This window comes from Solea solea, chromosome 20, assembly GCF_958295425.1.
Source record: "Solea solea chromosome 20, fSolSol10.1, whole genome shotgun sequence".
In the NCBI taxonomy this organism is placed as follows: Eukaryota; Metazoa; Chordata; class Actinopteri; order Pleuronectiformes; family Soleidae; genus Solea; species Solea solea.
This window is the reverse complement of record NC_081153.1, coordinates 18649545-18675984: the sequence shown is the minus strand read 5'-3', so window position 1 is coordinate 18675984 and position 26440 is coordinate 18649545. Positions and strand designations below refer to the sequence as shown.

Sequence of the window (26440 nt, the reverse complement as noted above, 5' to 3'; positions counted from 1 at the left end):
TCCACCTGGAGAGGCCAGGAGTTATCGGCCTCTATTATGTAAAATAAGACCAAGGCAGTTTAGGTAAAAAATGGAAACAAAAAAGGAAAAAAGCAGCCTGATTTCTGAGATTAAAGTCAGAATTCTGATTGAAAATCGCAACATTCAGAGAATACTGACTTTTTTCTGTGAATTCTGGCAGTTTTTAATTTTTTTTAAATTTAATAATGTGTGCAAGTACTCGAATTCTGTGGTGTCATAATCTGTGTTATTCCCTAGTTACGATTGAGTGCAGTGATTGTGAAAGTGAAAGTAGTGACTTGGTTTTTGTCTTGTGGATTCGTCGATCTCGGCTGTTGATTGAAAATCTTTGCAGCGTTTGCTTTGACAGCCGCTTAATCTGGATCTGCGCATGCGCACACCTCACCCGCTGCTCAGGCAAATAGTGCACCAGAGAGACACAACGAACAAACACTTTAGCAGAGGTCGCTAGCGCACGGAAGCGGTGTCAACTCTCAGACCAAAAAAGCTTCTCTAGTTTGAATAAAGTAATGAGGTAGGACGTCGGACAGCTAACTACATTCACCTTGTTCGGAACAGACTGGCGTCGCCATAGTAAACATGGACCAGGAGTTTGAAGACATAGACTCGGAGGGCCGGTGGCAGAAAATGTACTTAGTAAGTGTGTTACCATAGTTAGCATGAAGCTAACACTGAGTATCATTTATATTGAAACGCGCATTTAATTTAGCAAGCTAACAGCTAGGTTAGCTTACACTATAGCCTTTTAGTCGCCGTTCATGCTATTTATACTCTATTTTATGGCTGTTGTGAATGTTTCTAAGTTTGTTAGTAGACACTGCAACACTTAATTTTATTGGCAACGTAACTGTCAGTGTAAGCCCCGTCTAATATAAAGCATGAGGTGAAAGATCTTCATTAAGTTAATTATGCACTTTTATTCACCACAGCAGGATGTCAACGTGGAAAGTTGTGTGTTCAGAGATGAGACACCTGTGTTTACAATGACGCTCTTTAGATATCATCATATAAGAAGAGGTGATGGAAATGTTTTTCCTGCCTGCTCAGTGTTATCCTCAAACACTTAGGGAAATTGCAGCGTTCAAATTAAATAAATACATTGTGAAATTATTAAAAATGATACACAAACCTTATAAATAGTATTGGCAGATTATTAATTGATAATCAGTTATTGCTTATTAATGTAAGTTCATACACCAATTGCACATCATCTTCATTCCTCCAACCACATGTTAATTTGTCAAAGCTTAGCTTGAAATGTATTTTATTTATTTGTTATCATTATTTTTTATTGCCGTGCTGACACAATTTTGTTTGGCGGGATAGACCGTGAATATTGTTCAGTTAAAAAGGTTTATTTGAGTGAAGCAACCTTGTGTGTCAGTTGTTACTGTCATATTGGCACTTAATTTTGTAATTTGTCAAACCCATATCATTTGACCTAATGCACAGTAAAACCAGCTGAATATCATACAATGGTTGGATCCACAAATGGAAGACCGATTCATTTAAAAAAGTCAAGAGCGTTTTCATGGGTGTTTGTGTTTAGAATTACATGGAAATATTTAAGCCCTACCACAGATTACTGGTGAAATTTACTGAGTTCAATCTTCCAGGAAATCAGAAATCAGTCCCAGGAGTGCTCCTACAAGGTGGCAAAGTATCCAGAGAATCGTAACCGAAACAGATACAGAGACGTCAGTCCATGTGAGTAAACATTAATGGGAAATTCAACGTGTTTGTACATGTGACATTTCTGCACGCCTCTGACTGTGTTTGTCACTTTCTAACGGCTCTAACGGATTTTAAAATACTCTCGCCGCCTGCAGTTGATCATAGTCGGGTAAAGTTGAAGAACACAGAGAATGACTACATCAACGCAAGTCTGGTAGTGATGGAGGAAGCCCAGAGAAGTTACATACTGGCTCAGGCAAGTCCAATGCTTTTTATTCAAGTAATAGTCATCATAGATACAGCTCTATAAAGTGGTAACTGTGCAATCAGTCAGTTATCAAAAAAACTTACTGGTTTTCTGTCGCCTGAGTGACAAAAAAGCAGAGATGTAAAACCAGTACTAAACAAACTACTATAACCTAAAATATTAATTATACCTATTAACTGTAAAATCACTTATTAACCCCACACCTTGAGTTGTTCTAATGTAAAGTTGCTTGGTTTGACAGATGTTAGTTTTGAATTATGTCTGTATTTGTTGAGCATGTGGATGTGACTTTGCTATTGTTATCAATCATTACGAGATGATTTAAGTCTCTGCATTGTTGCCTCTGCCAAGGAGTTTATGTTTTTGTTACTCTCTGTCTCTCTCATTTAGCAGAATAACTCAAACACTGCTGACCCCCATTTTTCTTAAATTTTTTGAGTGGTTGGTTAAAGAAGAACCCATTACATTTTTGGTAAAAATCACATTTACTGGATAAATTATTTTATTTACTCAACAATGTGAGATTGGGCATTTTTATGTATGTGTGGACTGGAGGCACAGGCTCTTGTCACACTTTCAAGTTGTATAATGTTTACTGTGGCAATGTGTGTGGTTTTGGAAAGTTGTGTATACATGTGCATTCATGGCTGTGTAGCTGAATGTGTGGTGTTTTTGATGCTATATACTAGAAGCCATCACTACTACCTTACTACCTTAGCAGTTTCTTTTTTTCATTTTATAATTAGTTAGTAGTTACTACTTAAAATTGTATTTTGAGTAATCAGCCTTGAAGTATGTCATATGACTTGTTTTCCCACTCTTGCCTACAGACAATCTTTGTTGTTTGCAGTAATGCATAACATAACATAACAAACAGTAGCTGTATTCAGCACACTATTGAGAGAGAGCTGGAACTGTCTCAGGACCACCCTTATTTGACTCGACTATTTGACGAGATGATGATGATACTGGCTTGTAGAATCAGAAATGCCTCGCAGGTGTCTTCCTTTATTTTAAAAATAACTACCATCAAAAATGAGTGTGTGCATTGTTTAAAACCACAATTCAGAACAGCAGTTTAACTTACAATGTTTCTTTGTTTAACCAAATAGAAGTTTTAGATGATGGCGGAATTATTCAGTCTTTACTTTTTACATTACTATTCTTTATTTGGTCTGATTTATAATTTGCCACAGAGTTTTCGGTGCTATCTACTATGTACTACTTGCCAATGTAATTTTTTAGACATTATGATGATTATTTTGGCTCATATTTGTTGCTGATTTTCTTTTTCCTCCATCTGATAAAGTATAACCATTGAATGATGAGCATTTTTCTTAAGCAACCAGTAATTGAGCAAGACTGATCATCTGTCTCTCCAAACTACAGTTTCTGTCTGCACAGCAGTGCCATTACATGCAGTATTTTCAATACAAATGTAAAAAATGTATATAAAATACATGGTAAAAACAGTTCACAAAAACTTGCGCCATTCTGCAATTCAGTAATCATAGATTCCCTCAGAACCAATATCCTTCTGCATTTGTTTCATAGTTAATATATGTGCATCAGCAATACATTGCTGTTCATGATAATGTTTCCCATAATCCTTGTACTGATGAACTTTATTAGTCAAGTAAAACTTGGAAACAATACTTTAGTATTTTGTACTGTCCGTGTATGTTATCTTCTCTTTTTTTCTGGCAGACATTTGAAATGCAAAGTGCCATTTTGTTCTACTTAACCACATCATAACCATTGGCACTGGCATGTAGTTCATCAGTTCATACTGCCTTCATGTGACTTACCAAAGGTTTTTGTTTTGTTTTCCTGCTCACAGGGCCCCCTCAGAAACACTTGTGGTCACTTCTGGCTCATGATCTGGGAGCAGAAGACCAAGGTGATCATCATGCTCAACAGGGTCATAGAGAAAGGTTCAGTAAGTACACATTGTATACATCTAATTGTCTGGTTTGACATTTGTGTGGCGTGTATACACACCCACAAACACACTGCAGAAATGCAAATGTATAGACTAAATCATCCACACACCACTTTCTCGAAGTTTGCACTCTGCACACTGTGTGAAACAAGTTATGCATCTTAGTATTCAAATGTCACATAGTGAATCTCCCCTGTACTGTTGGCAGGTTAGGATTGTATGCGGAATAGAGATGGTTTCCAACTTTTTAACTCATTTAAAGGTCCAGTGTATAACTTTAAAGGGTTTAGTGGCTGAAGTTTAATCCTCTGACTAAAGCACCAGCTCTGTTTAGATGTGGTGTCAACATCCATCTTGGGTAATCTGATCATAAGTGGACAGACAGGAAGTCCTTCAGTTCACACCTGCTATTAGAATTAGAGTGTGTGTGTACACCTGTGTCTCCAGTGACAACAGGAGATCAGATTTCACTTCTCCTGCTCTTATGTTCTCAGCCATTTCCACAGTGGCATCTCTGTCGTTTTCATGTGTGTTTGTGTGTGAGAGGAAAAGGGACAGACAGACAGACAGACAGACAGACAAAATATATCAAAGAAGGAATTGGGTGTATTACTGTTCTGCTGTTGTCAGAGCAGCTGAAAACTCTTTCTCCATAAAGCAGCTGGAGTGGATTTTCCAGGAAATAAAAGATGAACTACATCTACTGCACAGATATAAACCTCACAAGGATCGTTTATGTAGGTCAGCTCTCCAATCCTCCAGAAGGAATGTTCATAATGGACTTAACCTTAATCAACTTATCCACTGTCATTGTCTGTTTACTAAGAAAAACTCAATAGTATGGTCTTGGTTGCTGGAATAACTTAATAATAATAATAATAATAATAATAATAATATACAATAATACATTTTGGTAATTGAGTAATCAGGGTGTTTTTTCAATAATGACAACAAACTCTTTTTCCAGCTTCTTAAATGTGAATATTTTCTGGTTTCTTTGCTCCATGTAACAAAGAAATCATTAAAACTGAATAATTTTGGTTTGTGGACAAAACAAGACATTTGATTTGGTAAACACTGAGCAAATTTCTGCCAAATCTGTCATTTTACTGACCAAAGAAGTACTAGATTAATTGAGAAAATAATTTACTCATTCATTGATTATGAAATAATTGACAGTTGTAGTTCTAGCTTTAGCGAATAACTGATTAATCGTCAACAATTTTGTAATCAGTTAATTGTTTGTATGTGTATATATGTATGTGTATATATATATGAGTGTGTATGTGGGTGTCACATTTTAAAGAAATCATTAAAACTAATGTTTTACTAAGACATTTTAGAACACTGTCGTTTCTAAACCAATCAATGTTGTTGTTTTTTTTACGTTTTTATAATGATGTCAATAGTAGTAGTGATAATGACAAATTCATTTATCTCAGCTCTTTGAAAGAATGCCTACATGTTAAATTACAGTGCTTCTGCTTCTCATCAGGTGAATTTCTTTCATCTGATGCTATTTTTTTTTTTTTTTTTATCACAGGAAAAGTGTGCCCAGTACTGGCCTACATCTGAGGAGAGGGAGATGACCTTTAGAGACACACGCTTCTTGGTCACGCTATTGTCAGAAGATACCAAGTCTTACTACACCACCCGAGTGTTGGAGTTGCAGAATGTCAATGTAGGCCAGAGGATTATTTGGTATAAGGGGAATTTCCAGTGAAAAGGTGGCAAAGGAGAACTAAAATGTTTTCTGGTGTCGCTGCTGCAGATGCTTCATATTTAAATATGTTTTTATAGCTAAAAAACATTATTTATTGCCAAGGCTTTTAATTATATAGACACTGATTGTTTTGAATATAATTAGAAGTGGAGAAAATCAGATACATATCATCTATCATGTTACCCAGACAGCAGAAGTGTAATTAATCTATTTACTATTATATTTAACAATAAGCTGTAAGATGTTTTTTTTTAAATCAGATTTAAATCCATACTTTACCACACTGATTTTTTCATGATACTTGTAAAAAAAAAAACTTCAAAGTTGTACTTTTTATGACAAATACAATTCAACAATACAAATTTAAGTTTGAAAATCAAATGTATAATTAGCACAAAAGAAGAATCAAGTTGTAACTGATGTTGCTGGTTTGTTGCGTTTGGTTTATTGCATGAGTTGAATGAATGTAAACTGAAACTGAATGTATGTGTTCACCTTAACTGTTCAGTTCAGTTTATCTGCTGAAGCACTTCTAAATTAAGTTTCATTAAGCTCAACCACTACAGACAGACTAAGGACTTATCCCAAATATGAATTTAAATACTTTTTCCACCTGCTGACATGTGCCTACTTTCACAGACGGGGGAGAAGAGAGAGATCTACCACTTTCATTACACCACATGGCCTGATTTTGGTGTCCCAGAGTCCCCAGCCTCCTTCCTAAACTTCCTTTATAAGGTGAGGGAGTCAAAAGCGCTGGGTCTCGACCACGGGCCAGCGGTGGTTCACTGTAGTGCTGGAATTGGACGCTCGGGGACATTTTCATTAGTCGACACATGTTTAGTCCTGGTAAGCCTTGTCACATTGTTTCACGTACAGTCTGATTTATTTCTGTTAGTGGAGCTTAACTTCACTGCTGTGCTCTGCAGATGGACAAGAGGAAAGGCCCGTCATCCGTGGACATCAAAAGCATCCTGCTGGACATGAGGAAGTACCGCATGGGTCTGATTCAAACCCCTGACCAGCTACGCTTCTCATACATGGCTGTTCTTGAAGGAGCCAAGTACATAATGGGAGACTCATCTATACAGGTAATGAAACTACACACAACACACAACACAACTTTATAACACCTGGACACTATAGATGTAAAGAGCCTGTTTTTGGACGTCATAGAGCAGTTTTTAAGTGTCGCAATTACAGTAGAAGGCAGATAGCATCGCACACAGTCTCCTCTAAAACTGTTTGCTTGAAAACTTGTAATGGTCATTTACTGTGGCATGGCATTTAAAACGCTTGGTCATTCATTGTATTCATTATCACAGTAGGTAAACACCACAGGCTTTTTGTAGACATTTCTACCAGTGACTAGATCATGCACGACTTCATTGTCCATGTGATGAAGTGGCTACCTGCATTGTATAGACAAACAACAGAACAGATGTCAGTTGTTTGAAGGATTGGAAGGAAAATGTTCATAAACCTTCTGTCCACAGCCTCATGTACACAACATGTCAGTTATTTTCTCACAACTCTGTCTCTCTTATCTAAAATTATTTTTACTCTGTTCTGATTGAAAATGTTTTTAATTTTTAATGGGCCTTAAAACTTTTACCCCTATTTCATTTCACCCCTTAGCATAGACCTTTTCTTTAATAAATGTTAGGCTGAAACTTCGAGTGATATTGTTTCATCGATTTATCTCTGCCTATGCTTCTTTTGGGCCTTTCTCCCAGAATATATTTTTTGGCTTTGTAACTTTTGTCAAGAAGTCAGCAAGCAAGTCAGCAAGAAAGTCAAATTCCAGTATTATGCGTGACTGTTCTGAATACTTGACAGAGCAGCAATGTTTTTTGATTGGGACTGGCTTGCATGCATCTTGCATGGTGAAGTTAATAATAATAATAATAATAATAATAATAATTGTTGGTGGCTACATTTTCATCACACAGGACGTTTTACACTCGATTCCATTATATAACAAACAAAGCAATCAGTTATGCTCTTTTTGCCAAAGCCAATTAAATCCTTAATCAATCCCTCTGATTTGTATTTATTTATTTATTACATCATTAAAAAAACTGTACCACGTCTCTCTCCCCTGTTCACCATCCTTCTCCCTACTGTAGAACCGGTGGAAGGAGTTGTCCAAGGAGGACCAGGAGCCATCGTCGGCGTCTCGCCCCTCGAGTCAGCCTCAGGTCAGGTGTCCAGGGGAGCGATGCAATGGCAGCCAGCGGGTTGGTCAGTTGGAGGAAGGGGTTGACTACAGGCAGGACGGCAAAGCACCGGCACAGTCTCCCTGCAAGGAACAGGAGTTAGACAGCAGCACATCACAGTCAGTACATCACAATCAACGTTTAAGTTCTTTAATCATTTATATGTAGATTTATACACACCTGTATACACCCTGATAATATCAAAATAGCTGTTTTGTAATATTCTTCTGTTTTTTAGAGGTTCCTATGCCCCTGAATTTGCTTGAAATATGTAAATAATGCAGAAGCTTCCGGAGATCCAAGACAAGCTTAATGAGATAACATTTAAAACTTTTAATTCTGTGAGATGATTCGTGTTTAGAATTTAATTTATTATTATTAATTAATTTAATTTAGTTGTAGCAGAGTGATTCATACTGTGTACAGACTTTGTCATGACCCAATTTCCTTGTGTTTCTTGCAGCAAGCGACGCAGAGAAGACAGTATCTCTAAATCAGGGACAGCCAAAACATCCCAAAGCAAGCCCAGGACAAGTGACTCGGACAGGAAGAGAAAAAGGTGATTATATCTTTTGGCTCAAACCAACCACTTCATGTTTTTCATACACCAAGCATCAGGTTACTATTGCATTCCAGGAGGATAGGTCATTCACCAGTACACTACTTCTTTTGTGTTCAGTGCACGCTGTAATTAATACTGACAAATCTTCTACAGCTCTCCCATTGTACAAAAAAGAAATCAAGAAGGAAGGACATAATAATAATAAAAAAATATCAGTCAGTTGTCAGCTTCATTTTTTTTAACCACACAGTAGGAACCCAGGCTTTCCCAGATCATGACTCAACATCCCAATAGCAGAAGTAAGGCCTCTTTTTCTTTCAATTTCTAATGGTCTCTGTCCTCCTCTCTCACTTGGTGTGAAGCCACTAGTTTAGAAATGTAACATTTATTTCGTTTTCTCATAAAGGCAGACCTGCAGAGAAGCACTTATTTCTGAGTGTGCACCCCCCCCCCCCCCTACACACACACACACACACACACACACACACAAAAGAAAGAAAGAAAGATAGAAAAAAACGTTTCACAAAGTCATTTCTGAGAAGTCTTCCCTTTGTTGTGTGACATGTCAGTGTTGTTCCAGTAATACGGACGGCGCTACATCCTTTCTGACGAGGTCTTACTCTGCTGTTGTGGTTTTCCTCGGACAGTTTGGGCTGCATTTGCTGCACATGACAAGAGCTGGCCTGTCCAGTGGGGGGCAGTATATCTGTAACCCCTTCTGAGACAGCAACAACAACTGCCATGAAGAGCACATTTAGAGGAGGAGGTTTACCCACAGCTTTTAAAAAGAACACCCACTCTTGTACGTTGAGGTGTGTGTGTGTGTACTCGGTGTCTGTTGTGTTTTTCTCTTGGGGTTTTGCTCGTCTCTCTTCGTGATTCACTTGGCTCCTGCGGTTTAGAGGTGTGTTCACTTTGGCTGCACTCTAGCATGGTGTGTGTGTATGTGTGTATTCTTGTGGTTAATGGTTGTTGAAGTTCTGAAATGTCAGGTTGACTTGGAACAATGCAAGATGCAAATTGGTCCTGTGCATAGTACAGAATATTCAGATTTGGAGGCAGCTCTCAAACCGTCAGTTTAGTCCCTGTCAAATGTTAAAGGAATAGTTGAGGTTTTTTTGTATGAGGTACACACACCCTCACTAACAACATGGCTGCCAGCAGGGACAGGTGAAATAGATTTTGTTTGACTGAATAAAAGCCTGCTTAAGTCTAGCTCGTCAGCTCGTCACCAAGCTCTGCAGAAGCCTGATAACGAGCTGTTCATCTGAATCAGGTGTGTTGGAGCAGGGCAACATCTAAAACATGCAGGGCAGTGTTCCCTGAGGACCAGGGTTGGGAAACACTGGTCTTCAGTATCTTAAGAATATGTTTGCCACTTTTTCTTACCATAGACATCATTTTCTGACTCTGTATCTCATTGTCACTCCCCACACCACAGTCCATAGAGAAAATCACCCGTTTTTACGTCGGGGTCTGCAGTAATAGTTGATCCACTACTGTGTTTGGCTTTGAAATCCTTCATTTGGGTTCAACTAAGTCACACAAACTAATCAAGTGAGGTAGCAGTGGACTAGAATCTCCTGTTTTCCCATCAGGTAAAAATGGTGGGTTTATTCTATTTTCTATTTATTCTTTGGTGCAATAGATGGTTTCCAGTTGGAAAAGGTTGTCAAATGGCAAGCTGCAAAACATATCTGTAGGTTTTTGTCAAGTGTCTAAAATCTGCTTTTCCTTGTGTCCCTGTTGACAGCCATGTTTTCAGTGAGTGCCAACATTTATAGCTCATAGTATTCCCACTTACAGTGACTATACTGTACTTCAGGATTTCAAACAACTATACCTTAAAACTTAGTCTAAAACTTTTAATGACTTAGTCCACGGTACAATTACATTAAACTCTTACTATTAAGTTGGGAACTCGGATGGTTAGGAGTAAGAATCGCGGTTTTGAAGCTGTGGCTAAGTCGATTATATAAAACAAACTCCTAAAGGTTTGTTGCATGTTTGTGTTTTTTCTGGTTCCTCTAACCTTCAGAGATGTGTTGTGGTGAGGTTTATACATTTCTTCAGAACTTTGTCGCATGGCGGTGTTGAAGTTTGTATTGAAGTCTTGAGTGATTTCCGTTTTTATCAGGAGGTTTATAGTCGGGTGTAGCAGTGTATCTCATGATCTGTTGAACGGTAAAAACCTTGTCTTGACTGTTTTTTTCTCGTGATAAGCTGATTCAATCATGGATGCAATAGTGCTTATCTCATGCTCCCACAGTTACTGTTTGCCAGACTAATGGCGTATTTCCACTGGCTGTACTTGCCTCGCCATGGCACGGCACGGTTTTAAGTAGTGTTTCCACTAGCATAGTACCTGGTACCAGGTACTATTTTTAGTACCTGCTCCAGCGAGGTTCCAAAAGCGTGCTGAGTCGGTACTATGCGATGATTGGTCAGACTGCCGGCCACTGACTGGCCAGAGTGCCGTCACAGGAAGACGCCTAAATTATTAGTTTTATAAAACCTCTTGCTTGTTCATTTCATGTGTTGAGTGTGCTCGGTTATCATCCTTGGACGGCTCTTATCTCAGCTTACTGATAACCGCATCTAACCTTCCGCTCTAACTAAATGGAACTCACGTTGAAACGGTTACATTTTCAGCTGAAAACATCTGACACGTTGTGACATGTCGCTTTTCCAACGCAATGGCTGCTTTCGCTGCATTGATAATCAACCCCATGTTGATTTGATCAAAGTGATTACGGACATCTTGTCACGACTAGCTGTGGAGATTTCCACTCGTTTTAAAGTCTTTAGTCGTTTTAAACCTGACCAAAGTGATGTTGGCACAAATTCCTTTGATCAATCTTTGAGCTTCACTGACACTCGGTGAGAAAAACATGCTGTAGTTCAACCTCTTTTTTTAATATTCTGTGTCTCGTGACAGGGTGAAAACCAGCGACTGCTAACCACCTCCACCCGTGGCCACGCAACTACAGCTTTTGGCGACAAAGCCACCATCGGCAGGGATTTCCAGCTCTCTCCTCTGAGCTCTGTCCTCCACAAGTCCAACCCACCTCATCCCTCTTTTATTTGCTATCACTTATTTTATTGTTTTTCCCCCCTGTGTCTCAGCCCAACAGCATTATTTAGCCGCAGTTCGCTTCTTATTACATGTCACTCCTGCTTCCTCCTTAGTTTCGTAGTGTATCACAGCTGTTCCCTATCACCTCTTCCTCTTTCAACTGTTTACAGAAGATACTTTGACATTCTTTGAAGCCCCCACCACCTCCTCCTCCTCACCTCGGCCTGAACCTCATCCACCACCTGTGCTGCTCCTGGAGTCAGAGGACAATGTTTTTTTGCTTTCATAATAATATTATTGTTTTCACTTTCTATTAAAAGTGTCTGAAATTAGGACACAACATAGTGGTGGCTCTCCACTGCCAGTTTGTTATGGTGTTCATATTTGTATTTTTAGAAAAGCTTTTTCAGAGACAAAAAAAATGGAGAAAAACAAAGTTCTATTTTTTATAAGAGATTACTTGAAGTTTTTCACAGTGATGTGGGGAGTTGGTTCAGTAAGAAGCTCTGCCACCTCCCACACGAGAAATTCAGTGGCATGTAATGTTTTCATGATGTACATAGTGTTCTTTTTAAAAATGTGTGTAAAAAGACATATTTTGTTGCTTGTAAAGAAAAAAAAGAAATGGTGTTACAGATTTGAATACAGTAGAAAGCTGATTTGATGACTTGTTCTTTTTTTTTTTTTTAATGAATTTGTCTTAAGCTCTCTCTCTCTCTTTCTCTCTCTCGAGTGTAATCTACAAATAAAACTGGTATTATCTAGTTTACTTAACAAACCTCTGTTTTACTGTTTCTTTAACACAAATGCACAACTTCAATTGTCTTAAGAGGAACCCCAGAATTTTCCTCAAGTAAACTCAATTAAGTTGAGATTTGGGGAAAGTACAATTTCTGGTCTATAGTTACATGAGAGAATTGGACACCTGTCACACCAACCCAGTTTCAGGTGGTTTCACCCAAGTCGAGGTATTAATGAGGATTTTTAAGATCGCCTGAGTGTTGGAGTTCACCTTTATTGTTCTGTGTTTAAGTGTTGAGCTCAGGACGCGTAGGTGGCTGATAGTTGGTGCTTTAGTCCAGTGTTTCCCAAACCTGGTCCTCAGGGAACACTGCCCTGCTGCTACAACACACCTGATTCAAATGAATCGTTATCAGGCTTCTGCAGAACTTGATGACTTCCCTGAGGACCAGGGTTGAGGAAACGCTGCTTTAGTTCACCTCCTGTTGAGCAATGGCTTCCTCCACTCCGTCTTTCCCGGCCAGAATGTGAGTATTCTCATCAAGAGTGTCCCTTGTCCTTCAGATGTAGGTGGACAGCGGAGTCCTGTCCAGTTGGAGTGTGCCATGCGTTTATGCAGTGGTTGTTTGGTTTCCCCTATGTTAAGTTCAGGACAATCTTCATTACAGTGCACTGCATAAACCACATTGCTCTGTTTATTCCTTGGAGTTTTGGCCGTAGTGTTGCAGGGTTTTAAGTGGACAGGTATGTGGTGTTTGTTTGGGAGAGTCCAGCAATATACGGAATAACAAAGCCCAGTTTTGGTAGCCACGTTTCACGTGCTTCCCTGATGTGTTTCTGTTCCTTCTCCTTTCCGGCTGTTGTTGTGAGTATGTTAGTGGTGCAAAATACTGATGACACAGAGTTAGGTTTCTTGTATGCTCTGTATGTGTTGAGGTTTTCGTTTTCTCCCGTGTGCATGCACTGTCAGGAAGGCCAGACTCAAAAGGTTTCCAGCTCCTGTGTTCTCTGATCTTGAACCAGGGATCCAAAACCAGTGGTTTGATGCAGTTCCTGTGAAAGAGACCAAGGCTCTGCGTTCTACCTCTTCCATGTAGAGGTTAGCCACCATGGGAGACAATGGTGACCCCAGACACACCCAAGTTTCTGCCTGTAGAAACATTCATTATTTTGAAAGTAGGTAGGTGGTCAGGTCAGAGGTCAAGCAGGGAGCGAATCTGATCAGCACTGAGGTTGGTTCTGTTGGAGTGGGTGGTGTCTGTCTCAACAAAAATATTTTCCTGGCTGCAGTTTTAACGTTTTGCTGGGGTAAGAGTTTGGCTAATATTCTGCTGGTGATTTATAGTAGACATTAAAATAGGTTTGATGTTACGTTCAGTTCCCAAAGATGATTTTCTTTCACTGGTGTACACAAGGAAAAAAAACAACATTAAAAAGAACCCAGACAACCAGGATTAAATCAAGTTATACAGTATAGGGCAAAAATCAAATGCATTTATATTGCACATGAGGTCATTCAATGTGCTAAACAGAAATAAAGACCCATTTAAACTTAAATTACACATTAACCCATTAAAAAGTAAGTGAAATAACTACAATGTCCTGCCGACACATTTAAATTTACATTTTGTTAAAACCTAACATGTTACTTCCCAAAAATATCAAACAATTCCTCTGTAAAGGGTTATAAAATACAAAATCTTTAGTTCAAGTATTGTTTTGAATATTCTTTTTTTTTTTTTTTTTTGGACCAGCTGAGAGTGACTCCTCCTGTTTTAGAGCCACACTTTTAATTTTATGGTTTCCCTTTTAACGCCGTCAGGACATTCCTTTCCCACAAGCAGCCAACACAGAAAACACCCCAAAAGGGAAAAAAACCACAGACTCTGTAAAACGGCTCGATCTTCGAGGTCAAAGCATGAATCAGACGGTTGTCTTCTTGTCAACACCAACGTAAAAATGTTGGTCAAATGTAACGTGTTGTAGAGAGAAATCAAATTACAGAGAGGTGGGACTGCCGGGAATGAAACATGGCGCCTGGCCAGCCACTTTCAGTTAAGCAGGAGGAGCTTCAGTCAGAGTAATACAAACAAAGTCTTTATTTTTAGATACATTCAAACTGGTTTCTTGTAGAAATGTTTTATTTTTTTTTTTATTGGCAATAACATTCAAGTGCTGGAGTACAAGGAAACTGTTTTGTAAATGACGTAATATTTGTACATCTAACGTTTATTATCCAAACTAAGGAAACTCAGAGTTTAATGAGGTCATTGATCTAGAGCAGGTAAACTCAAAATAATTGTTTTATAGCAGACCGTCCACAACCTTCACACATAAAACTAGATGTGAGCTTGTTGATTTACTGATTTAATGTCTGAAAAATACTAAGTTTGTTGTTGCCACAAAAAGATTACCAGCTCAAAAAAGACAAAAACTGAATGTGTGTGTGTGAGTGTGTCTCAGAAGAGTGCAGGAGGGATGCCACTGCCAAAGAGAAGACTCCAGGAAGGAGGAATCTTCCATTTGTTTGCCTCTTGGCTCTGAAACATAAGCGACATAAACTGATGATTACATACTTGTTATCTTAACATCACAGACAATACATTTTTGCTAAGCTGTTTCCGTTTTATAAAACCTTCCAGTCTCTCCATGTTAGTTTACATTCTGTAGGAGCAACAACACTACTGCAATATTGGGGCAACTCTTTGTCACTTACAGGACTGTCCAGCAGGTGGAGCCAGTCATTCAGGTGGTTGACGAGGGTGAAGGCGTCTGGGATGTTGTCGCCCTCTGAGCAGAAGAGCAGCAGAACAGCCAGCGGAAGATCCTCAGAGCAACTAAACACACAAATGTAAAATATGAACCCACAGTCAAACACTAAACCCCTTTTAAAGCTGTTTATTTACAGTCGGTTAATAAAACATTTTTTATTGTAAAAAATACATAAATAAATCAGTGTCAACTTTTAAATTATAAACTTTCCACACTATATATTATGCACTTAGGTGAACTATATGCACATATATGGCAATTCATACATGCAACTGCCACTTTACATATTTTTGGATATGTATTTTTTTACTTAATGAACATGGAGATATATACGTGTGTGTGTGTGTGTGTTGTACAAACGGACCAAAAAAAACTTTTCTTCATGATTTTCAGTGTCATTTACCAGCGTTTTGTTCTCTACCTGTCTGAATAGAGTCCTTTAGTGAATCCTCCTCCGGGGATGCAGAGGCGTGGCTCTGCGTTGGTGTCCGTCATTCCCGGGAATGCTGGCACTCGCTCCATTTCCCTCCAGCCCAATGACTTCAGAGCGTCCTCGCTCACTTTCAGAAGGGACGGAGTGACCAGGTACCTCAGTGGCATTCTACGACACAAGTACACATTAGACTTGAGATCTGATCGGGGAGGGAGAGAAATGCAGAGATAAGGTGAAATACAATATTGTTACCCTTTCAGCTGTTGGTCATCCCTCTGGTAGGCGTGGCTGCTGGACAGAATTACAGTCCTGGAGAACCCGCTGGACTTGATCCAAGACACGATCAGTTGACGAAACTTTTTGAACTTTGTCTGCAGTTTAAATTAAAGTCATTAATATATAATAATGATAGTTCCAGTCTGGGTTCATTGAAACACAAAATACATTATCATGGACAAAAAAGATGTCGTAAACATTCTCTTTCATCGCACATTGGGGATTAAAACAAAAACAATGTCATTCAAAATGTTCACAAAATCAAAAAACACCGACTGGTTTTACCTGAATTATTGGTGCTCTGATCTGAAGAACTGCCAACTTCAGCTCTGGTGCTGTATAAACTGTGGATGAGAGAGGGTTGACAGACTGACTGATGATGATTAGATTCTGGGAATATGTTGTGTTTTCTTTTCACTGCTAATGATGTGTCATCACTCAGTTTTCCTTTTATGTTGCTGCAAAAAACGACTGAGAAAATGTGAGTTATCACAGTTTAAGACACACACACACACACACACACTAAAAAACTTAAACCAATGCAACTGACAAGAAGCAGAACCTGTCTATCAGACATTAGAATACATTTGACTCTTTACTACTTTTAAAGCTCCAGTGTGGAACCTATCGCCCCCTGTGGATTTCTAAATAATTACAAAAAAAGTGTGGTCTCTATGACCCTATGGTCAGTTTCTATTCCCTGGCCCTACACACACTCTCTCTCTCACACACACACACACACACACTTTCCCTCTCTCCCACTTGTTGTTTCTACAATTCTTTGGCAAGTTATGCGTTTTAATTGAAGCTGCAGCACAATGAGGTGGCCTCAGTGGTAGTTTAATGCCAACTAAAATTCACTCAGTAACAGTCAAATATTCAGGAGCTACAGACGTTACCTTCTGCAGGAGTGTGCAGCTCCTCAGCATCGTCCCTGCAGATGGTGTAGGGGTTATTTCCAGCCATCGGAATGAGACAGTCTGTGTGGACGTAGCCAACTCGCTTCATGTTGAGAGTGGACACAATGAGGTCCACAGCCAGCTGACCCACATTACCGACAGCCACAGCTGGCTGAAAGATCAATAAAACAAGCAAATATGAGAGGATGTGCTCTAGAGCTGCAACTAACGATTGTTTTCACAATTGATTCATCTGTTGATTATTTTCTCGATTAATTAAGGCTTGTTAGGTCCGTAACAATGTCAGAAAATGTTGATTGGTGTTTGAATGTTTTGTTCAAACCAAACTTAATCAGTTTTAACGATTTTTTTGAGTAAAGAAACCAGAAAATATTCACATTTAAGAAGCTGGAAAAGGACTGATGATTGATTTTCTTTGCTCTTTATTAATGAACTGGATTATTTTGAAGGTTGTGGACCATTGGTTGGACAGAACAATCGAGAATAAGATAAGATTAGCACTCAAAGTGAAATTTACAGCAACATTTACAGCAGCAGAGGTAGTAAAAAAGAGCAGGCATTATAAATACCAGGAAGAATAATAAAATATAACATAAGTTCAGTACAAAATACATAACAAACGGATTGAAATAAGACAAAAACAAATAAATGCTGCAGAGATCTTACAAACCGATAAATAGAAGAAATAGTCAGACAATGTGAAAACTTAATAAAATTATGGAATTCAAACAATGATATATTCACTGGAGCATATTATATCCTTAGATAAATAAATAAATAAATGATGTTCAAAACGAAAGCTGAAACTCACCATGACGAGGGTGAAACCTTTGAAAGAGCACAGCGAGTTTTCTACAGGGATAAACATGATGCTTTTCTCAGAGTCAAACTGAGCCTGAAACAAGACCGAGTAACGGGTTTTTAAAGAAATTTGGATTTAAATAAAACTATATTTAAACTATATTGAGGTATATAAGAGGTTTTAATTTTCAGTTATGTTTTCATGCCTGTGGCTGATGTTGAGGACCTTCCTCACTCGCCGTCGATTGTTGATGATCGGCCGAATTTTTTTAGTAGATTCTTGAGATGCCTGAATTTAATATACTTTTTCGAAACAAAAAAACCCATTGACAATTAATAAAAAATAACAGTCAAAGTTAGTTTTCGTTTTATCTTTCTGTGTGTTTTTTGTTTTTCATTACAGTGTTTTAGACATTTACATTGTAGTCAGGCATTTAAAGGGCTACACATGGCCTCGCAAAGATGTACTCCGCAGTAGAGATGTGCTACTCAACAAAACAAAACAACTCTTGATGAACGTTATATTTTTGTTCACATTCACTTTTATTCTACTTTAAAAAAAAATATTGATTGGTTTTACTGAATATGTAAATAATAAAAAAACATTTACTGGCCTTTCAGGTTTATCAAACAATACTACACGTCTGTAATTTTAGTATCCCAATAAAAAAAAGCTGTTAAGACTTAAAAACCCATTTAAGCTTTACAACGTTTTTCTCTAACATTATTTTCTCAATTATCAACTCTTTTTTAAAATGTATTATTAATCGTTTTAATTGTCAATTGTATACTTTAATCATTTGGCATATATCAAGTGATATCAGATGACTCTATAATAATAAGCAATAAATTATATTGTCAGCTTTATTCTTTAACACATTTGATTTTGGCAACCTTTTTCTTACAGAACAATTGAAATGTACATGACAATAATAATATATATCTCCTAGATTGGGGGCTATCCCATTATTAATGATAATAAATGTACTATACTAAGAGTGATGCTATAATATTTTAATAAGAGTTTAGTGCTGTAATGTTCCTTATGACAACAATGTCTTTTCTACCATTAATTCAAAAACTCACCAGTTGAAACAAATTTAAAAACAGCATTGAGATCTGACTTGAAAGAAAATGTAACATGATGGATAACAGTTATCTGATCAAAATAACACAAGGCTTTTGTTTGAATCAACCAACAGAGCAACATACCGACAAAAAGATAAAACTTATTCATATGGAGATGAACACATTATACAGTATATCTTTCTCTCTGTTGAGACATTTCAGCTCTTGTACATTCAGACAATCAATGTAATGTCATTTTGGCTTGACTTCATCTGGAATAGGTTGACCTTTCAGCACAGCCACAGCATTTTCTATCATCCTCTTCACCATCCTCCTGCTTGTTGTGTAGGTGTTGGTGCCAATGTGGGGGGTGATCACCACATTAGAAAGACCAAGTAGAGGATGATCTCTGCACAAAAGGAAGATGAAGAAGAGAAGTTAACAGAAGTCGGCAAAGAAAGGGTTTTTGTGTGTTTGTCTGATTTCTAATATCCAGTATGGTCAAAAATATATTGAGTCTGTTGGTGCCAATTGGGAGCTGTGGGACAATATGAAACCACAACTATTACACATTGTCTTCTTAAAACACAGGTCTGGACATTTTCTGGAGTTTCACGCAATGACCAAGAAATCTCGAGATGTTCACAAAAGCAGGAGAACGTTGGCGCCTGGCTTGAGCATGCAGGGTTTCCACTGCACTCACTGTAAATGATTCTGAGCTTTTCCAGCTGTGTTCTCACATTGGCAATTTCAAGAACACGTCTGGACATCGGTGCATGTTTCTGACTGTGAGCCAATGCAGACTGTATTATTTCTGTACAGACACTATCCTGTAACTTAGGTCTGGCCACTTATTAGGTACACAGGACAGCTAATAACGTGTCAGGAGCAGCACCCAGAGTAATCTTCTGCTGATTTAGCTCATCAGGCTCAAAGTGTTGTGCTTCCAGAGATAGTCCTCTACATACTTTGGTTGTAACAAGTGATAATTTGAGCTGCTGTTGTGAATTATTGTTGCCATTCTATCATTTTGAATCAGTCTGGTCACTCTCCTCTAACCTCTGGTATTAATGAGGCATGTTTTGCCCAGAGAACTGCTGCTCACTCTTTTTTTTTTGGGACCATTTTTTGTAAACTCTAAAGACGGTTGTGCATGAAAATCTGTTACCAACAACCATGCCAAATTAGAAGTCACTTAAATCACCTTCCTTCCCCATTTGGATATTCAGTTTGAACTTCAGCAGGTCGTCCTGACCATGTCTTTATGCCTGAATGCAGCCATGTGATTGGCAGATTAGATATGTGCGTTAACAAGTGGTTGAAGAGGTGTGCCTAATAAAGTGGCTGGTGAATGTATAATGTGTGTAAAGATAGTGAGTTTAACCACAAATGGTATCATTTTTGCACAGTTCATGTAAATGTCTAGCGTGTTCTCTCAGACAGGTAAGACCTTGGTAAAGGTTCAGGGTGAGTCACGTCTAACCCCGCCCCTCGAATCTTCCCACACTGCAGAGCTTTGACCAAGGCGTCCTGGTCCACAACCAGACCTGAGACACACAGCAAAGAGTACAAAATGAGACAAAAAAAAGGACAACTGTTTCAGAGTATCTAATGCTTTAGTCTCTTTCCACTCTTTCACCTCTGCTGACGTTGACCAGTGTCGCTGTGGGTTTCATGAGGGACAGCTCTCGGTGGCCGATCAGACCCGTGGTTTCAGGGGTGAGGTTCACGACCAGGACCACAAAGTCAGACTCTTTTAGCAGGTCATCCATGTTCTGACAGTAACTCGCTCCCACTGCCTGTTCATCATCAACACTCCTGAACAGCAGAAGGGAAAGAAGACGGTGATTGTGCATATTATCCTTTGTCCCCAGGTGTTTTCTTTGGGCCATTTCAAATGATGACAATAGTTGTGGCTACTGATGTTCAATAATGTTCTTAGGATTTCAAACCTTTGATCTCGAAATGTTGAGCTGTTATTAAAATTTCCAACATGTCACCTTATTAAATCTGCGTTTCTTTGACTTGAAACCTTTACCTCCTGTTCCGGTTGTGATACAGGACCTTCATGTCAAATCCCCTGCTTCTTTGCGCAATTTTGTATCCAATGCGTCCCATTCCAATGATCCCCAGAGTGGCCCCTGTGACTTCATCTCCCATAAAGCACTGCGGTATATGAGTGGTCTTGGGGTCAACAGCTATTTGGTGACCTATGAAGAGAAGGACCCAAACAAATGTGGAAATGAGTTACTAAATACCTTTTAGCCTAGTGTATGGTTGTACATGTATCACATTTGTGTCATTTTAAAGGTCCAGTGTCACATTTATGAGGGTTTACTGGCAGAAATGATATATAATCGGTAGAAATGTGTATCAAGCTTCAGTACTTTTGTGGTATCTGGTATCAAACTTGCTCTGTATCACTTTGTTTTGTCATTTCATATAACATTTAGTCAATCATGCTGTTTGACAGAAAACTTACAGATAAATCTAAATACTTTTACCATAATGTACAATGTAAGTATATTTTAAAATAGATTTAATTAGAATGTATGCATCAATGTCCAGATATCATATTGTATCAAAAACCCCGTCTCTGCAGCTATAATAGTGTGATTTTGTAAAAAGAATGTGTCAGACTGATTGGTAGACACTTTGGAATTGTACTGTAACTATTTCAGACTATTTCAAGCTCACCCTCAACAACCCTCCGCGCCGAGGCCAGAAGTAGAGCCATGGCCATATCTGCCGTGGCCTCGTTCACCACACCGGGGGTGTAGGTCACCTTCACCCCGAGGCTGGAGATGTACGGCACATCCAGGTGGTTGATGCCCACTCCTCCGTTGGCGACCACCTTCAGCGACGGGAGTGAAGTGAGCAGTGACGGCTCAACTGCGGGAAAGCTGTTCCACACCAACAAAGCCTGGACTTTGTGGCCGTATAGTAGAGGGTTGAGCAGGAAGTCTCTGAGGCAGACGATCTGAAAGTGTGGTTTTATTATATCAGTCAATTCTTCATCATATCCCTGGTCGCCAACCTCTGATATCAGAGCCCATGGTTTTTCCTCTTCCATCACCTGCAACAACAAGACGCAACTTATTAGACGCATGGAGTTACAGACCACCAGGAGTTATAGACAGCTTTATAGGCTAAAGAAAAAAAGAAAGAGGGAGATGAAGAGACAGTTAATACTTAACGTCACCCAACAAGGTAATAGAAAATAGTCCTAGGTGGGAAGAGCAGAAAAATCCCCCCCTAATAATACTAATAGTAATAATAATAATAATAACAATAATGATAATGACAATAAACTTACATTTTCTTCACATAAGTTGATCGTTTTTCATGACGTAGAATGAAACATTTTAAATTAATCTTTTACAGTAGGATGTTGCAGTTATTATCATTGAACTTTGAGCTGAATTAGCCAATTGTTTGAATCTTGTCATTAATAGTCTGGAGGAAATAATAATCCATTAAAAGTTGTTTCATTTGTCACTTTTGAAGGAGATTAACACATTGAAAATACAGTTCACTTTATGTTTAGATATTAATTATCTTTAAAAAAAAGAACACTTGAAATACACCGACATAGAAAAGATCACGTTCATTGAGAAACTGGAAATGTGTTTAAAAAGTAAGCATCCATTATGTTTACTTCTGTATGTTGTTGATTTGATTTGTTCGTCTTTCTTGCACCGACGCCGTAATACGCTGATATTCCCTCACTGTTAAAACACACACACACACACACACACAAAAACCCTTTACACAGCTTCTTTAAACAGCTATAGGCGATATTACGGTCGCACTTTACTGCCGCAAACACTGTCCGCAAACACGACTTAGCTGCGCCTGCTCTTCACCCAGGAAGGACTATTTGTGGGAGAATTTCAAAATAAAAGAGACCATGATTCTATTTTATTTATTGCATATTTTGATTTTATCTATGTTCGAAATGATTGTATACCATAATCATTTCCAAACACAGTCTGTAGCGCAACGTCATATTGATTTATTGGTGCATTTCATGCAGATAATCAGGTTTTATAATGATCAGAATGCAATACTTCAAAACTATATATAGTGTAAAGCAGTTCATCAAGATTAGAAAAGTGCTATGAATACAGACCATAATACCAACTCTTCTTCTGATTTTATTTGGTAGTAACGAGTAACAAAGATAGTTGGAGGAAATGTAGTGGAGTAAAAGTAAGAGAAGCTAGAAATATAAAAAACAAAGTAGAGATACGTGAATTGTGTACTTAAGTACAGTAATGGAGTGTTTGTATTTTGTTACATTACAACACTGCCATCATGATATCGCAATGATAGTTATTTCAACATAATTTCAAAATAAAAGTGTCTGTGTTGACATGCAACAGTATATAGTTCCCAATAAAAATGTTTTTTAATGCAAAATAATAAAAAAAAAACCTCGATTATAAATCTATTAATAATTAAGTGGTGGGCCACATGAAATGGACTGGAGAGCCGTGTGATTTGAGACATCTCTGCACTTCTTAATACTGTTGCACTGTTTGGTAACAATATATATATATTCATTCATTCATTCATCATCAACCACTTTATCCTCCTGGAAACTGGAGATCCCTGAGAAAACACACACATGGGGAGAACATGCAAATTCCATGCAGAAAGGCTGTTCAAGGTAATTTTTTTTTCAGTTTTAATCCTTATTATTTGTACAAAAGATTAAAAAAAATATATCTCTTTGCAATAACAAAGATATGGGACAGGGAGTTGTCTCTCTGTGTTTGTAGTTTCCTCCGCCTGCTGCTGTTCACCTGCACACCTGGCTTCAATCAAGTCATCAAGACTCAACAGCATGGAACTCCATCCTTTACCAGATTGTTCAGCTCTGCACGTGGTATTGACACTTAAGCGCTGTCTTGTCATTATTCAACTCCTGAGACCATTTTTAAAGAAAAAAAAATATTTTTCCCATGGTCCACCTCTTCCTCTTCCAGCCTCCAGTCTGATCAGTCAGTCAGTCCAGCCTTTCCTCCACTGACCTCGTCCACCAGTGCACTAATGTCAGGGAGCTTTTTCTTTCTTTCACAGTTTTCCATTCAAGTTCATTCAATTTTAACTGTGAACTGAGACTCTGCCTCTGGGTCCTAACTTTGAACTTGCAAATGCCTATTTTGTTTATGAGAAATGCCCCAAATCCACTTTCTCTCTGCTCTTTTGGTACATTTTATGTTAACCTTTTGTCATGATTCCCCGCCCTCATAGTTCTTTTCTCCCTCCTTCTCTTCACCTACTAGCCACTCCCTCCTCATCAGCTCAACTCCACTCACCTGTTCACAGCAGCTGCCCCTGATCACTAATCAGACCACTATATATGTACTCTCATATCTCCTCTCCACAATGCAGTCACTGCCAGATTGTTATATGTTGTTTGCACTAGTTTCTCCAGTGTTTTTTGGATTGATTCCCTGGTTTTGACTCTGCCTGTCCCCGACCTGTCTGCTTTGTTTCTGTTCCGGCGATCGACCCAGACTACGGATTCTGCCTGCTCCCTGCCTGTCTTCGGTCTGCTTGCTGTGACGGAACAGCTCAGCCAGAGGTGCTGCTTTCCAACAGGCAAGGCAGGCAAATGGTTGGGGCCCCAGGCCAAAGGGGTGCCCCTGAATTCTGATCAACTTTGAATCACTACAGCAATGACAAAGTGGGGAGTTTGCAATGACAGTGGCAAGCCCTAATAATGTCTGGATAAAGAAACGGGGGGGGAAAAAGAGCAAGAGGAGAAGAGAAAGCAAGACAATTTATGTTTTTATTGCTCTTCAGAATTCTGCAATTTTTAAATTGCATCTTGTAAATGTTTATTTTGAGAAGATACTCATTTGCACTTCATTTTAAAAAATGTTTACATTACCTTTTGTGTGCTTCAGATTATTTATCATAAGGGTGAACGCTGGTGATGCCTGTGAATTTTTGCCTAGGGCCCCAAGAAACTGTAGAATTGCCTCTGAGCTCAGCCTCAGGTCCATTTCCTGCTATCTCCTCAGAGTCTGTTTGCTGCTGCTTCAGCCACAGGGATCACCAGCTGCACCCCATGAAGCAAGTTTATACAATTGTGCCGTCTTTGAACTGTCCATTGAAAAGGAGCATAATAAAAGTCATTACCGACTGTCTGTCTGCCTACGTGTGCTGCATTTGGGTCCTCCCACGATCCATTACACCTTTTTTAAGCAATGTTTTATGGAAATGACAAGTTTACTTGAGTTTGGAGCAGCAGGCTCTTGACAGGTCAACCATGGTATCTGTAGAGCTTTATACAGCCACAACAGTATATAATCTACATATTAAAGAGTGGTATATTTTGTTCCTAGAGTATAAATTGTTGTAAACAGTAGAGCAAGTTGGTCAAGTCATTCTAGTTCAGCATGCCTCTGCACACAGATTAAATTGACAGTGTAAATATGATACTGGCACAATAATACAGTAGCAGGGCTATGTTACAAGGATATTAGTATTTGTGCAAACACTGTATTGTAAAATACCTTTGTATGTTTCAGGTGGCAAGCAGATCCTTGCAGCGTTGTCCCTTTAAGAAACCTGGACACTTGTCCTGAATCCCACAGTTTCTTCACAAACCGGGCATAGAAGAGACTTCTCATGCTATCTGAAAAAGAAAAAAATATATTTTTTTTATTTTTTAGTATATTGTTATACTAAAAAATAATCAACTACTAGACAGAAATTATTCCAAAATGAATCGACCTTTTCAGCTGAGACGTTTAACTCAAACGTTTGCTTCTTCCTGGCTCTGGAGAAGAAAGAGGAAAGATGTAGAGGAAGACCCGTTTCAAATGTGACCTCCCATTTGATTGAGTGGGTGTTTAAACGGATTTAATTTAAGATGGTAGGCAGTCAACACCCTGTGGCAGAGAGCATACATGTATTCATTAAACACACAGTGAAGAAGGCAGGTAGAAGCTCCTGCGTGGTGATTGGAGCTGTAAACTACAGCTCTGGGACTGAGATCAAGGTTCAACAAATGACACTGTTCATAAAGAGACAGTGCAGGAAACTGGTCATGTTTAGTTCACTTTTTCCAGTCATATCTCTTTTACGCTCCCTTATATATATATATTCAGTGGAGCTCTGGAGTTTAGTGTACATTTAGAATGATAAAATATGAGCCGTACTTTTTTACCACTCATGTTTTAAACTGGAGACTATAGATTAAGAAGACATGTTTACTGTGCTATAGAAAATGGGTTTCACTTTGTTTTTATTGCCTTTTTTTTACACAGAAGAAAAAAATTAAACAGTCAGGTGGCATACTCCTGTCGGTATATCGGTAAATATCCAAGGCTACTATTGAAAAATGTAAACATCTATATATAATATGGCATATATATATTTATGTACTGACATCTTTTCATTTTCCTTTTATCTAGAAATTGGTTGGTTGAGCTTTAATACTCCAGATATTTTTAATTAACGTTTTCATGTAAATGTTTTAGCATTTTAGCTCAATAGCTTCCAGTTGATGTGACCTAATGACTGAAAATCAGGGCAGGATAATATTACTACAGTGGCTGGTTAAGGTACATTTTTATTCCATTTTAATACTTCTGTCTTTTTTATTTAATAAAAAAATTATATATCTCATATTGGATCACATTGACACGTCGCTTTTCATTTCCTTTCAATTACCCACGTTTTATTTTGAAAACCGGTAGCTGGTCCACACTGTAGTACCCTCACGCTAACTTTCTCAGCCGATAAAGAACAACCTAAGTTATTTTGTTTTTGTTTCCTTGCATATGTGATTGTTCCTTTCAAGCTCAAGGTAGAAAAAACGTTTTTCTCGATATGTGGTTCAAACAGGAAAAACAAATACATATCGAGTAGTTTTTTTGTGACAGTTTGAATGAACGGATGATACACGGACCGTTATGGCATCTT

The 26440-nt window shown here is 38.5% G+C and overlaps 3 protein-coding genes across 7 annotated transcripts; 1 reads left to right on the top strand and 2 right to left on the bottom strand.

The window, feature by feature from the left end:
• The first annotated feature begins 430 nt into the window (after nt 1-430).
• ptpn2b (protein tyrosine phosphatase non-receptor type 2b) lies at nt 431-12263 on the top strand. Of its 3 annotated transcripts, XR_009234081.1 has the most exons (11): nt 431-657; nt 1638-1728; nt 1851-1951; nt 3804-3902; nt 5449-5586; nt 6268-6477; nt 6558-6719; nt 7758-7966; nt 8311-8406; nt 9057-9211; nt 11348-12263. XR_009234081.1 is itself a non-coding variant. In XM_058619813.1 (10 exons), exons 1-10 carry the CDS (start codon nt 601-603, stop codon nt 9016-9018), a joined length of 1203 nt encoding a protein of 400 aa, XP_058475796.1. In that variant the 5' UTR covers nt 431-600; the 3' UTR covers nt 9019-9063. The 3 variants fall into 3 exon arrangements, 2 of the variants coding, with proteins under 2 accessions (XP_058475796.1, XP_058475797.1); XM_058619813.1 differs by lacking the exon at nt 11348-12263 and having other exon boundaries at nt 8979-9063; XM_058619814.1 differs by lacking the exon at nt 9057-9211 and having other exon boundaries at nt 432-657.
• Nucleotides 12264-14307: 2044 nt separating this feature from the next.
• On the bottom strand, nt 14308-17651 carry psmg2 (proteasome (prosome, macropain) assembly chaperone 2). The gene is made up of 7 exons (XM_058619303.1): nt 17439-17651; nt 16607-16778; nt 15993-16051; nt 15684-15802; nt 15420-15599; nt 14943-15063; nt 14308-14766 (listed from the first exon to the last, which is right to left on the bottom strand). The coding sequence occupies exons 1-7, from the start codon at nt 17493-17495 to the stop codon at nt 14686-14688; spliced, it is 789 nt and encodes a 262-aa protein (XP_058475286.1). The 5' UTR covers nt 17496-17651; the 3' UTR covers nt 14308-14685.
• A 629-nt stretch (nt 17652-18280) lies between these two features.
• Nucleotides 18281-25433, bottom strand: zgc:136493 (uncharacterized protein LOC692276 homolog). 3 transcript variants are annotated; one of them, XM_058618319.1, is made up of 7 exons: nt 25247-25433; nt 25027-25148; nt 21194-21572; nt 20535-20706; nt 20136-20314; nt 19947-20043; nt 18281-18905 (listed from the first exon to the last, which is right to left on the bottom strand). In XM_058618319.1, exons 2-7 carry the CDS (start codon nt 25141-25143, stop codon nt 18749-18751), a joined length of 1101 nt encoding a protein of 366 aa, XP_058474302.1. In that variant the 5' UTR covers nt 25144-25148; nt 25247-25433; the 3' UTR covers nt 18281-18748. The 3 variants fall into 3 exon arrangements, with proteins under 3 accessions (XP_058474302.1, XP_058474304.1, XP_058474305.1); XM_058618321.1 differs by lacking the exons at nt 25027-25148; nt 25247-25433 and adding an exon at nt 22155-22356; XM_058618322.1 differs by lacking the exons at nt 25027-25148; nt 25247-25433 and adding an exon at nt 21813-22117.
• Nucleotides 25434-26440: the final 1007 nt, after the last annotated feature.

What these genes read in the sequence shown, in the direction of transcription:
- ptpn2b (XM_058619813.1), top strand. Translation starts at nt 601, where the DNA reads ATGGACCAGGAGTTTGAAGACATAGACTCGGAGGGCCGGTGGCAGAAA. An exon ending in TGGGAGACTCATCTATACAG is followed by an intron (nt 6,720 to 7,757) that starts GTAATGAAACTA and finishes TCCCTACTGTAG; the next exon opens with AACCGGTGGAAGGAGTTGTC. An exon ending in TTAGACAGCAGCACATCACA is followed by an intron (nt 7,967 to 8,310) that starts GTCAGTACATCA and finishes TGTTTCTTGCAG; the next exon opens with CAAGCGACGCAGAGAAGACA.
- psmg2 (XM_058619303.1), bottom strand. Translation starts at nt 17,495, where the DNA reads ATGTTTATCCCTGTAGAAAACTCGCTGTGCTCTTTCAAAGGTTTCACC. An exon ending in AAGGTTTCACCCTCGTCATG is followed by an intron (nt 16,779 to 17,438) that starts GTGAGTTTCAGC and finishes TTGATCTTTCAG; the next exon opens with CCAGCTGTGGCTGTCGGTAA. An exon ending in TCCACCTGCTGGACAGTCCT is followed by an intron (nt 14,767 to 14,942) that starts GTAAGTGACAAA and finishes CTTATGTTTCAG; the next exon opens with AGCCAAGAGGCAAACAAATG.
- zgc:136493 (XM_058618319.1), bottom strand. Translation starts at nt 25,143, where the DNA reads ATGAGAAGTCTCTTCTATGCCCGGTTTGTGAAGAAACTGTGGGATTCA. An exon ending in TATCACAACCGGAACAGGAG is followed by an intron (nt 20,315 to 20,534) that starts GTAAAGGTTTCA and finishes TCTGCTGTTCAG; the next exon opens with GAGTGTTGATGATGAACAGG. An exon ending in ACTGGTCAACGTCAGCAGAG is followed by an intron (nt 20,044 to 20,135) that starts GTGAAAGAGTGG and finishes TGTGTGTCTCAG; the next exon opens with GTCTGGTTGTGGACCAGGAC.